Here is a 13,022-nt window from a genome sequence, read left to right on the forward strand (position 1 = left end):
GGACAGGTGTTGCATCCCCTGTGAAGGCGTGAGGAAGTGCCTCAAGAAGGGGAGTGGTTAGTGGAGATGGTAGAACAGGCCTGGAAGTCGCAAAGGGAACAATCCTTTCAGAGTGATTAAAGGGGATGGGAGGAGAAGATGCATCCGTTGGTGGAATCTTATTGAAGGTGACCAGAACTGTAAAGGATGATCTGTTGAATGCTGAGGCTGGTGAGATGGAAAGTGAGGTCCAGAGGAACTCTAACCTTGCTTTGTCAAGACTCCCTTCAAAAGTACTTCATTGGTGACAAAGTACTGCCAGATCTCCTGCATTCCTGAAATATAAATGCATGCTCTTCTGAAGTGGAGGTATCGTTGTAATGCAAGGAAAAGCAACAGGTAACATACACTCAGCAAGTTTCTGCAGAAAAAATCATTCTGTTTTGAGTGATAATAGTCAAGGGATAACTTTAATAGGAAAACCCAACCTGCTGTCAGAGAGAGCAGACAGACACATGTTTTAACACCTCACATGAAATGCAGCAATCTCTGACTGTAGAATTCTGTTGTCAATACACCAGCTAATATTTGCTCATCTGTTGTTTGGACTTCAACCCACAACCTCCCAAATTCAGGCAACAGCACATACCAAGACAACAAAGCCAAGACAGGGCAACTGCTATCTCTTCTTCAACATTCCGTTGCTGCTACATTGCCCAGTGGAGAGAGTTAATAGGAGACACAAGAGACTGCAGATGCTGGAATCTGGAGCAACACACAATCTACTGGAGGAACTTGGGGGGTGGGGGGGGGGGGGGTGGTGTGGTGAGGAATTGATGCAGGGTCTCAGGGTCCTGATGCAGGATTTCAATCCCGGGACATTGACAATTCCTTTCCTGCCACAGATGCTGCTCGACCTGCTGAGTTGCTTCAGCAGACTGTTTGTTGCGAGAGAGTTAATAATGTTAGTTTTTGGCTTTATAGTACTGTGTGTCTAATTAGAAATTGTCACAAAATGCTTCAAGGGCAGGCAAGAGTGCTGGCCAATTTTAATCAGAAGTGTACCTTACAGTCAAGAATTTTGTAATTTCCAATTTAGAACTGGTGCTGCAAGGAGGCACCAGTAGATATCAGATATTCCTGTAGACCTGAGACCTTCTCTAGTCAGGTGACAATGCTTCAAATGAAGCAAGAAAACAATGAATTCTGTGGAACTTCCCGTATTGTAAACAAGAGCTTTTGATCGGCATTTTTACTTTGGCCTTTTACAGTAAAGTTACTGTTGCATGACAAGTAAAAAATAACACATTAGGGATGTGTTTTTCTTTCTCCGTTCTTGCTCTAAGGGAATTAATATGCCCAGTCAGCCTTTCCCAATCACTGAAAGTGTAGAAGAAATCAGGGCTATATTTCCTGGTGCTTGCCATTGCCATGGTATTCAAGAGGTTTTAGCTCCCCCAGGACTGAAATGGCTCTCTCCTGGCCCTCCCAATAACCTGTGAAAGAGAAAGAAAATGTTGCTTCCTAATATACTGATATAACAGCTTTAAGAACTAAGCAACATTGCCGTCAATCTGAATAAAAATACTAAATGCTTCTCCTACACCTAGATTTCTGTCAATAAATAAGATGCTTCAGCAGACATATATCTTTCCAACATATATTAAAACGTGAAAAGATTGGGGTCTGAGCAGCTCATAATAAAGAATGGAACTTGTTGTCAAGAGCTGTTATTGGGACTGGCATCAATGGCTTTCAGTAGTAACTCCCAGTAGTTGTGAACACAGCCCAGCCCATTTCACAAAACAACCTCCCCTCCACTGACTCTATCTACATTTCCCACTGCCTTGGTAAAGTAGCCAATATAATCAAAGGCCCCTCCCACCCCAGTCATTTTCTCTTCTCCCCCCTCCCATTGAGCAGAAGATACAAAAGTTTGAGGGCTCAAGGACGGCTTCTATCCCGCTGATATAACACCCTTCATGAGACTTAATACACTAAAAGGAGAACTCTTGATCTCCCAATCTATGTTGTCATGGCCCTTGCACCTTATTGTCTACCTGCACTGCACTTCCTCTGGAACTGTAACACTATATTCTGCATTCTGTTTTTCCTTTTTACTACCTCTATGTACTTTTGTATGGAATGATCTGTCTGGATGGCATGCAAACAAAAGCTTCTCACTGTATCTCCTACATGTGACAATAATAAACTAATTCCAACTCCAATAGTAGACCAGTCACCAAGGTCACCCTTGCACTACTAAGGGCAATCCTGCTGCTCACTTCTCACTTCACGTAGAATGTACAATCCCTCCAAAGCTGAAGCTGCTCTCTGAACTTTGGTTTGCTCTTTCATGAAAAACATCACTTCCTCCTCATAACTTGGGAAGCCCAGATTTTAATCCACAATGAGACTTCTCTCGATGATACAGAGCTGGTCATCTGATGAACAATTCCTCCCTCACTGCTGAACTTTACTTTGTTTCTCCCAAGCTTCATTTACGCTACCCTACATACCTTCCCTAAAATAAAATGGAGAGTGCTGTATAACAGAGAGACCAAGGGGTACAGGTACATAGTTCCCTCAAAGTGGAAACACAGATAGACAGGGTGGTAAAGAAGGCAAATGACACACTTGCCTTCATCGGTCAGAACACTGAGTACACGAGTTGTGATGCATGTTACAAGTGTATACAGTGGCATGAAAAAGTTTGGGCACTCCTATTCAAAATTTCTGTTACTGTGAACAGCTAAGCGAGTAAAAGATGACCTGATTTCCAAAAGGCACAAAGTTAAATATGACATATTTCTTTAACATTTTTGAGCAAGATTATTTTTTTATTTCCATCTTTTACAGTTTCGAAATAACAAAAAAGAGATAGGGCACGAAGCAAAAGTTTGGGCACCCCACATGGTCAGTACTTAGTAACACCCCCTTTGGCAAGTATCACAGCTTGTAAACGCTTTCTGTAGCCAGCTAAGAGTCTTTCAATTCTTGTTTGGGGGATTTTCGCCCACTTCTTCCTTGCAAAAGGCTTCTAGTTCTGTGAGATTCTTGGGCCGTCTTGCATGTACTGCTCCTTTGAGGTCTAGCCACAAATTTTCGATGATGTTTAGGTCGGGGGACTGTGAGAGCCATGGCAAAACCTTCAGCTTGTCCCTCCTGAGGTAGTCCATTGTGGATTTTGAGGTGTGTTTAAGATCATTATCCTATTGTAGAAGTCATCCTCTTTTCACCTTCAGCTTTTTTTTTACAGATGGTGTGATGTTTGCTTCCAGAATTTGCTGGTATTTAATTGAATTCATTCTTCCCTCTACCAGTGAAATGTTCCCCGTGCCATTGGCTGCAACACAAGCCCAAAGCATGATCGATCCACCTCCGTGCTTAACAGTTGGAAAGGTGTTCTTTTCATGAAATTCTGCACCCTTTTTTCTCCAAACATACCTTTTGGAGAAAGGTATATTTCTCCAAACATACCTTTGTTCATTGCAGCCAAAGTTCTATTTTAACTTCATCAGTTCACAGGACTTGTTTCCAAAATACATCAGGCTTGTTTAGATGTTCCTTTGCAAACTTCTGACGCTGAATTTTGTGGTGAGGACGCAGGAAAGGTTTTCTTCTGATGACTCTTCCATGAAGGTCATATTTGTGCAGGTGTCGCTGCACAGTGGAACAGTGCACCACCACTCTAGAGTCCGCTAAATCTTCCTGAAGGTCTTTTGCAGTGAAACAGGGGTTTTAATTTGCCTTTCTAGCAATCCTACGAGCAGTTCTCTCGGAAAGTTTTCTTGGTCTTCCAAACCTCAACTTGACCTCCACCGTTCCTGTTAACTGCCATTTCTTAATTACATTACCAACTGAGGAAACGGCTACCTGAAAATGCTTTGCTATCTTCTTATAGCCTTCTCCTGCTTTGTGGGCATCATTTATTTTAATCTTCAGAGTGCTAGGCAGCTGCTTAGAGGAGCCCATGGCTGCTGATTGTTGGGACAAGGTTTGAGGAGTCAGGGTATTTATAAAGCTTTGAAATTTGCATCACCTGGCCTTTCCTAACGATGACAGTGAACAAGCCATAGCTCTAACAAGCTAATGAAGGTCTAAGACCTTGGTAAAAGTTATCTGAGAGCTCAAATCTCTCGGGGTGCCCAAACTTTTGCATGGTGCTCCTTTCCTTTTTTCACTCTAAAATTGTACAAAACAAAAATAATACACTAATCTTGCTTAAAATGTTGAAAAGAATGCTTCATCTTTAACTTTATGACTTTTGGAGATCAGTTCATTTTCTACTCACTTAACTATTCACAGTAACAGAAATTTTGACCAGGGGTGCCCAAACTTTTGCATGCCACTGTAAGTCATTGGTGAGAACACACTTGGAGTACTGTGTGCAGTTCTGGTCACCCACTTATAAGAAGAATGTCATTAAGCTGGAATGGGTACAGAAAAGATTCACAAAGAAGTTATTGGGACTGGAGGGCTTGAGTTATAAGGAGAGGCTGCATAGGGTGGGACTTTTTTTTCCCTGGAGCATAGGAAGCTGAGGTGTGACCTTATAGAGGTATACAAAATCATGAGGGGTGCAGATAAGGTGGTCACAGTCTCTTTCCCAGGGTACATAACTCTAAAACTAGACAGCACAGATTTAAGATGAGAGGGGAAAGATTTAAAAGAGGCCTTAGGGGCAACTTTTTCCACACAGAGGATGGTGGGTAGATGGAAGAGGTGAGTAGAGGTTAGTAAATTACAACATTTAAAAGCCATGTAGATAGGAACATGGATCGGAAAGGTTCAGAGGGATATGGGTCAAATGTGGGCAAATGGGACCAGCTTAGGTAGACAATTTGGTCAGTATGGATGAGTTGAGCCGAAGGGCCTGGTTCTGTGCTGTATAACTCTATAACACTAATCACCTTCAATTCCAGGTTTCCGCAGGCAATTTGCTCTGTGGAGCTCTCTGGTCATCAGTATTTTCTTTTCCCTGGAATCTCATATCCTCAAGAAGAAAACAGAAGCATTCAGCATTCACAAGAAACAGTAAAGGCAGACACAGACGCATCCAAATGCCACAATGGTCAAAGGTTAGGACGTCAAGATGACAGGTTGGGAATCATAAACCATAGGAGGGAATGTTCGACTGCATGCTGTATTGGAATGAATTAAAATGGAACAGTAATATACAAGTGGCAGCAGGCAGCTTAACTCAGCAGTGTCACAGTGAAGATGTGTCACTGCGGTTAAAGAGTTAACTGCTGCTCTCCAATTTCTCTTGCACTGCCTCAACACCTGGTATGGGTGTGTTAATTTAGAAAAAGTTGACGTTAACTCAAAACTACAGATCAACGGGCTTATTTATCTCCGGTTCTGATCTGAGCAAGGGTGGGGCTGGGCAAAAAAAATGTCAAGATCTACGTGATGGATTCATTGTTAAAAATCCTGACTGAGAAAAATTAGGTGGATTACTTGTTGTTGAACCTGTCTCAGGACACTTTTGTATTCATGTACTGTAATGCTTTGCATACTTCACCCTGCAAGGCAGATTTTTTTTAAATTTGTACAGACCCAGTTTGCATACCTGCGAGTCCATAAGACCTGAATAACCCACAAAGGAAGATTCCTGAGGCTTATTCAATAATGGTGTAATCATAACTGCCTCTCAAACACTAACTCCTCAATAACTCAGAGTTTGTCTGGCAAGTGGTCGAAACAAGCAAATTAGTTTGAACCCTTGTTTGATTCCCATGCTGTGATGGATTAATCAGAGCAATGGAGAGTTAATAATGGCCTCAGTACCAAACAAATAGGTGGGGGGATAAATCACACGTGTTTAAAGCAGGTGTGAACAATGGTTGTGCACAAGGCTGAGCGGCAAGACAACTAATAGAAGTCAAAAGAAACTGCAGAATAAATCAGAAAATGTTGGAAACACTCAGCAGGTCAGGCAGCACTGCAGAAAGAGGAACAGAGTTAACGTTTCAGATCAAAGCTACTTCATCAGAACTGGGAAAGAGAGAAAGCAAGTTTGTTCTGAGTTGCAGAGAGGAGTGGGGACGGATAAAACAAAGCAATAAACACCCATTACAAGTCACCCTGCCTCTGTATGGACTCCAGTCCATTCTCCCAATTCCTTAGTCTCCAATGATGAGATTCTCCACAGAGACGTCTCTGAGAGGTCTTCCTTCTTTCACTTTAGTACACTGCAGTTGGTGCTTAGAATTTTTTTTTTCGTTTCCATTACAAATGATACATTACTTCAGAATCAGAAATGGATTTATTATCAATGCCTTATGACATGAAATTTGTTGTTTTGTGGCAGCAGTACAGTGCAAAGACATAAAATTACTGTAAATTACAAAATAAATAAATAGTGCAAAAAAAAGGAATAGTGAGGTTATGTTCCTGGGTTCACGGACCGTTCAGAAATCTGATGGTGGAGGGGAAGAAGGCAGGGAGTGAAAAGTTAGGTGTTGCAACTCCTATGGTTGTACAGGAACAGGACTGCCACTATGCAGTCTTGAAAATAATGCCTCACAATACAGTGAGAAATTGGCTGTGAGATTCATACAAGACATCCTTTTTCTCTTAAATTATTTCAGACTTATATAAGTCACATCATAGGCCAGGAAAGGCACAACAGCCAGGATACTGCTTCCTGCCTTTTCTTGGAAGAAGACACTTTTTTATGAGCGGAATTGACATGGTGATTCCGAAATTAGCTCTTGACCACTGGGAGGAACACAAGAAATTAGGAGGCCAGTGGGCCCCTGAGGCCTACCCCACCATTCTACATGATCATCGCTGACCTACGCTTACCTCAATTCCACTTCTGCACCAGATCCCCAGAGCCCTCAAGTCTTTGATCATTCAATAATTTAGCTGCCTCCACCTTAAACATTTCTAATCATTAAGCGTCCGCAACCCCCTGGGGTAGAGAACTCCAGAAATTCACCACCCTCTGCAAAAAGAAATTTCAACACCCCTCAACTTTGTATGACCATCCCCTTATTTTGCAGCCATGACCCCTTGTTTGTGATCCTCCCACTAAAGGGAGCATCTCGACACCTACCCTGTCCAGCCTCATTAGAATCTTATATGTTTGAATAAGACTACCCCTCCTTATTCTAAATTCCAAGGAGTACAAACCCAAACTGTCTAGCTTCTTTTGATAGGACAACCCGCTCATCTCAAGAATTCGCCAGGTGAACCTCCTTTGGACATCCTCTTTTTAAGTAAGGGGACCAAAACTGGGCACAGGATTCCAGATGTAGTCTCACCAACGCCCTGTACAACTGGAACAGAACCTCCTATTTTCAGACTTGAACTCTTTCACATTAAAGGTCAAAATGCCATTTGCCTTCTTAACTGCTTGTTGGACCCGGCTGCTGACTTTTTGTGTTTCATGTATCAGAACACATAGATCCCTCTGAACCACCTGAGGCAGTTGAGGAGGTCTTCACAATGACAGCAGCAGACAGCAGGAAGACCCCCTGTAAATAACTAATCAGATTTGTCTCCTTTTTTTGAAAATGGTCACGTTTATGTCTATAAGGTCCCCTTGCAAGCTCTCCTCTCCAGATGTGAATGACAAGGTTTGACTACATACCAGAAGCTCCTGTCAGTCAAGTTTTATAAATTACAGATGCTACCCTTCTACAAATAGCCTCTAATGCAGACTAGCAAGAGTTCTGTGAATAATGAGGACCTAGGCAATGAACTGGACAACAAACAATACCAAATGAAGCAAAACCCAACTCTTCTTATTAATGAAATTATTGTCAAGCAATGCAAGATTGCACACCTGTAGTAGGAGAGCACATGGCTGTCACGTGACAGTAACAACACTGACCCCTCTGGTTGGAGGACAGCATTGCTCCTCAGATCGGAAGTGACACCACTGTCAATCAAGGTGTGGCTCCACCCCACCCATCAGGGATATAGGGAGAGCACCTTTGTTCCTGAACCTGCCTGACCATTGGCTTTGGCAGGCACCTTTGTCCTTGACCTCCAAACCATTGGCCTGTCTAAATCACCTGGCCAGGCTCCACCCAGCCTCCCAGCACTATAAAGAGTGTTGCAATCCCCTGGCTCTCTCTCTTTCAACTGCCCCAGGAGTAGTGAGACAACGCTGCAGAGACCACTGGTAAGAGTGTGCCTCACCACGTGGTTTGGGAGCATCTTAGTCAGATTCCAGGGAGTGTTAGGGCCAATGCTTGTTTGGGTCAAGGTATTCAGGCATTGAAGTGTATATCCCTTGATAAGCTGAACCTTGTTTTTTTGTGTGTGTGTGTGTGTGTGTGTGTGTGTGTGTGTGTGTGTGTGTGTGTGTGTGTGTGTGTGTGTGATCCTCGTTGTGATCCCCCCTCATGTTTGCGGTCTCCTGCGTGTGTGAGTGTGCATCTGTTCCCATTCATTCTGTCCCCACGTTTGCCTTTGTGACTAAACTACTATTAAAATCCAAAGCCTGTGTCCAGAGTCCTCCATCTTTAAGATTCCAAAAGAACCTTTTCACACAACAACACCACACAAGTAATAAATGGGGCAGGCACTGTAGTGTAGTGGTTAGCATAACGCTTTACAGCGCCAGCGACCCGGGTTCAATTCCGGCCGCTGTCTGTAAGGAGTTTGTATGTTCTCCCCGTGTCTGCGTGGGTTTCCTCTAGGTGCTCCGGTTTCCTCCCATATTCCAAAGACATACAGGTTAGGAAGTTGTGGGCATGCTATGTCGGCACCGGAAGCGTGGCGGCACTTGCGGGCTGCCCCCAGAACACTCTACGCAAAAGATGCATTTCACTGTGTTTCGATGTACATGTGACTAATAAAGATATCTTATCTTAATGAATATAACTAGCAACAGATAATAAAGTGAATTATGATCTGTAAAACTATGAAGGTTAGTTTTCATGCAGGCTGCATCTTTGGCAATATTGAAACATAATACTTCCAATCCAAAGCCATGTAAATGCATGTCTCATACATGCCTTATAGCAGTATTGGTGTTTGTTGGAATGTTAAGAATTGACATTCTTACCTATTGCCCACATCACTGTGTCAAAGGACTCTCGTTCTTCGATGTCAGATGCCAGATTTTTCCATATAACCTGCAGTTTGCCGCTGTTCATTTTTTCTATTTTGACAGGCGTGCACTTCCAAAAGATTCGGGTACCATAAGATGTCATGTAGTCTGTCACCAAGTGAGCCATTTGCTACATTAAATGAAGAGGGAAAGCATGTTGTGAAATAGCAACACTACTTTGTGTTAACATGTCCTATTTCCCTCATTTACATAGAGTCATTTGTGAACCTTTAACTGGAACTTCTAATTGTTACTCAACACACAAAACTTTGTTAGAGATGATAAACGATTTCATTGCCATTTTCAGGATGTCTCGAACTACACCCCAAAACCAAAACACACTTCAAACTGTAACATTCCCTGACAAACAGTTAAACCATTTTCCTGACCAGTATTTAACCTCATAAATAGACTAGCCTTGCACAATCACAAATAGTTCTTCTGATTTATGCTGTTTTAAGGAGCTTTGTGCTACACTCGCTACACCACATATACTTCAAAAAGACGTGAAAGATGCTATATCAATGCAAGTTTTTATCCCAGAGTCTGACTCACTTCATCCTGTGCTTACTAGATGATTAGCCTCCATAGTTTTCAGAAGACACAAATAGAAGCAGTAAGTGGCCACGGTGTTTGTGCACAGATGGACATTAAGAGCTGATATTCTTAGCCACTGCCCAATCTTTCTCACTCTTCTGAGAGGTTCTGCAAGATGGTGGAGACAGAGCCGGACAGTTGGTCACCTGGACAGACGACCCTATAGAGCCATCGCTGCTGGGCTTAGAGAAAGGGGTGGCCACTGCCAACTCAGACCCTTATCCCTCCACGCCATCCGTCAACTGTCTGCCCTTTGGGCTCAGAGGGGCACCTGAGAAGGAGACAAGGACCATAAGCAAGAAGTGGTAACTCAAGCTGGTCCCCTCCAACAGTCAGCTTCACCAACAGCCTTTGGCCCAATCAGCTTGCGCCGGGCACCAAGAATGAGTAGTATCAGCTGTTACCTGGGCTGGATGCCAACCAGCTGGTAATGAGACCACAGTCTTGCACCACTTGACTTAGGCCAGAACTTTCTTTTTGGACCTTTACAATTCTCTCTCCTCTTGAAGCCCATCAAAAACTCACCTCTTTTCAAACTTTCCTTCTGGATCCCTTTACAATAGGGACACCATTCCTCGACCCTTTTTCTACACAAGGAGCATTAAATAAATGCAAATTATGTTAAACTGCCCCATGCCATCTCACAGGTACAAAGTCTAAATACACTTCGGAAAGATGAAAACTCTCAAAGACACGGTACTAAATTAAGCATGCAATGCATTTCATTCCGTCTATTTAGTATGAATGTAAAGTAACAGACTGCAGTTCAAAATAATGGAAAATCAAAATTCTTAATAGCTAAATTTATATAAGCATTCTTGTTATACCTGATCAAATCCACGGAGAGGAATGCTTCGTATCATAAGTGAAGTATCCAAGCCAACCCCAGTGAGAAAGCCGGCACACTCCAGGGCCACATCTGTGAAGCATCATGCTAAAGATCCAAATATTACTGTAACATGTTTTGGGTTTCAAGTAATCTCCTGTTAAATGAGGTGACTGACTTCAAACTAAGTTTATCAGCGTAAAATTAAATTTAGCTCCTTTCAAAGTATTTGTCAGAACCAACATTTGTGAGACATTATGCCTTTCCAAAAGAGTTTTCAAAAGGATACAGCTTGCACCAATAACTAACCTGTAAAGAAAATAAAAGACAAAAATGAATATGTTATCAGTAGGATTTTTTTAAATAATTTCTGCATTAAAAGAATGCAGAGATTGCTGGCAAGACTGGTTTTCTTGATTTCCACATTCAATTAATTATTTGGAATTTGAGGTGCCAGGCTGGGATTTGATCTCACATCTCTGAATCACAGTTTGTAATGCCAAACCCCAGCCTAGAAAATTAAACTGCTATCCCCTTAAACGCATCCTGAACTTGCTTTTCACTTCCACCTTACCAACACACTTCATTAAGCAGTGGTAAAAAATCCTGGCAGGTCATCAGGGTGGCTAGCTCTGCCAATCACAATCATGAACCAGCCACTGTGATGAGCTCAAGAGTGACACAGACAGATCCACGTGTTGGATAGGGATGAGCTTGGATGGTGCATGTATCATTGGACTGAATTACAATGCATGTGATAAGGAGCAAGGAGCTCTACCCAGACAATCTTGGGGCCTCCAGGCACTAATCTGCAACAAAGCGCTAAAGGTTTAGTTTTATCCAAATATCTAAAGGGAGGTTATATGTCAAATGAACCACTCACAAACCAAACAAAATAAAATCACATGACCATTTCAAGGTGACAGCCCAGGGATTAGAGATGGCGATAATTCTTTCAGTGCAGTGTGTTGTTATGATATGGAATGAACTACCTGAATTGGGACTAATTGAATCAATGCTTCAAATAGTCAGTACAGATGCAGTGGAGTGAATGGCCTCCTATGCTGGACATCATACAAGTTGTTTACAGCTATTCAGTTTTTCTCCAGGTGGAAAGTTACAGGAGGATATTTCTCATCCTATTTGCCTGAGAAAGATAATGTGGGACCTCTCCTTGGCCAGCTGAAGCCCTTGTGATGATGGTGCTGCTCACCTTGTCTTCAATTAACCCCTCTGTTTGACATAGAAAGGTTAAAGTTTGTCCAAATTAACATGAACAAAATTTTAGCCTTCCTCTTGGGCTCAAAGTATGAACCAGATGAGCAGGAAAAGAAAAAAAAAATCAATCCTGTTCTCTTGAACCATCCGATAATGGGACCCGATTTCCTATATTTAACTGGCCTAAAATGATCTTGAGCACGACTATCAAATTGGCAATTTGAATGCACAGGAACATAGGAAGCTGCAGAGAATAGTGGACTCTGCCCAATCCATCCCTCCCCACCATCAGTAGTATCAAGAAGGCAACATCTATCATCAAAAATCCCCACCATCTGGGCCATGCCATCTTCTTGCAGCTACCATCGGGCAGGAGATACAGAAGCCTGAAGTCCCACACCACCAGGTTCAAGAACAGCTACTTCCCTTCAACCATTCGGTTCTTGAACCAACTGGCAAAATCCTAATCACTACAGTTAAGCAACACTGTGACTGCTTTGATCATTTTGCGCTAAAATGGACTTTGTTTAGTTTTTGTTCTAATCGTATTCTTTCTTGTAAAAATGTGTACAATTTATGTTTACATTACGTTTTTCTTGTGAATGCTGCTTATATGATGCTATGTGCCCGTGGTGCCGCTGTAAGTAAGTTTTTCATTGTGCCAGGGCACACATGTACTTGTGCATATGACAATAAACTCAGCTTTGACTCCAAGGAAAACAACCTGCAGTTGAACCTTGTAACAAAAATCCCTCATCTGTGGAACCACTCCAGTACCCATCTCCTACACCCTCTCTGGGCCTTAACATCCTTCAAGTGTGGTGACCAGAATCAAATGCACTCGAGTTGTGGGCTAACCAGTCTTATACTGTCCAACATAACTTCCCTGAGCACATACTGTGGCTTATGCTCAGTATTTTTGAATCCAAAACAACTGATCTAGCCTATATGGAAACACAAGAGACTGCAGATGCTGGAATCTGGAACAACAAACAAGATTCTGGAGGAACTCGGCGGGTCAGGCAGCATCTGTGGAGGGAAATGGACAGTCGATGTCTCAGGTCGAGATCCTGCATCTGGACTGAACGATAACCAGTATAAAGAGGTGGACGGGAAGAAGTGGATCAAGAGTTGGCAAAGTGATAGGTGGATCCCAGTGAGAAGGGGTGATAGATGGAGGAGGCAAGAGTGGAACAGTGACAGAGGCCGGGAGGTGAGAGGTGGAGGTGACAGAGGGCTGCAGATGATGGGATCTGATAGGAGAGGAAGGTGGAGCATGGAACCAAATAAGGGAGGTGGGGAGGGCAGAGGGGAACAGTGGGGGGGAGG

General features: G+C 42.8%; 1 protein-coding gene across 2 annotated transcripts in view; it reads right to left on the bottom strand.

The window, feature by feature from the left end:
- Positions 1 to 13,022, bottom strand: part of txnrd2.2 (thioredoxin reductase 2, tandem duplicate 2) — an 80,263-nt gene that overhangs the window by 29,834 nt on the left and 37,407 nt on the right. For both annotated transcript variants that reach the window (XM_052031898.1, XM_052031899.1), the window contains exons 9-11: positions 10,765 to 10,784; positions 10,477 to 10,568; positions 9,008 to 9,182 (exon numbers count right to left, since the gene is read on the bottom strand). In XM_052031898.1, the coding sequence (XP_051887858.1) occupies positions 9,008 to 9,182; positions 10,477 to 10,568; positions 10,765 to 10,784 (287 nt within the window). The remainder of the gene's footprint in view (positions 1 to 9,007; positions 9,183 to 10,476; positions 10,569 to 10,764; positions 10,785 to 13,022) is intronic.

The sequence above is a fragment of the Pristis pectinata genome, chromosome 17 (assembly GCF_009764475.1).
Source record: "Pristis pectinata isolate sPriPec2 chromosome 17, sPriPec2.1.pri, whole genome shotgun sequence".
NCBI lineage: Eukaryota > Metazoa > Chordata > Chondrichthyes > Rhinopristiformes > Pristidae > Pristis > Pristis pectinata.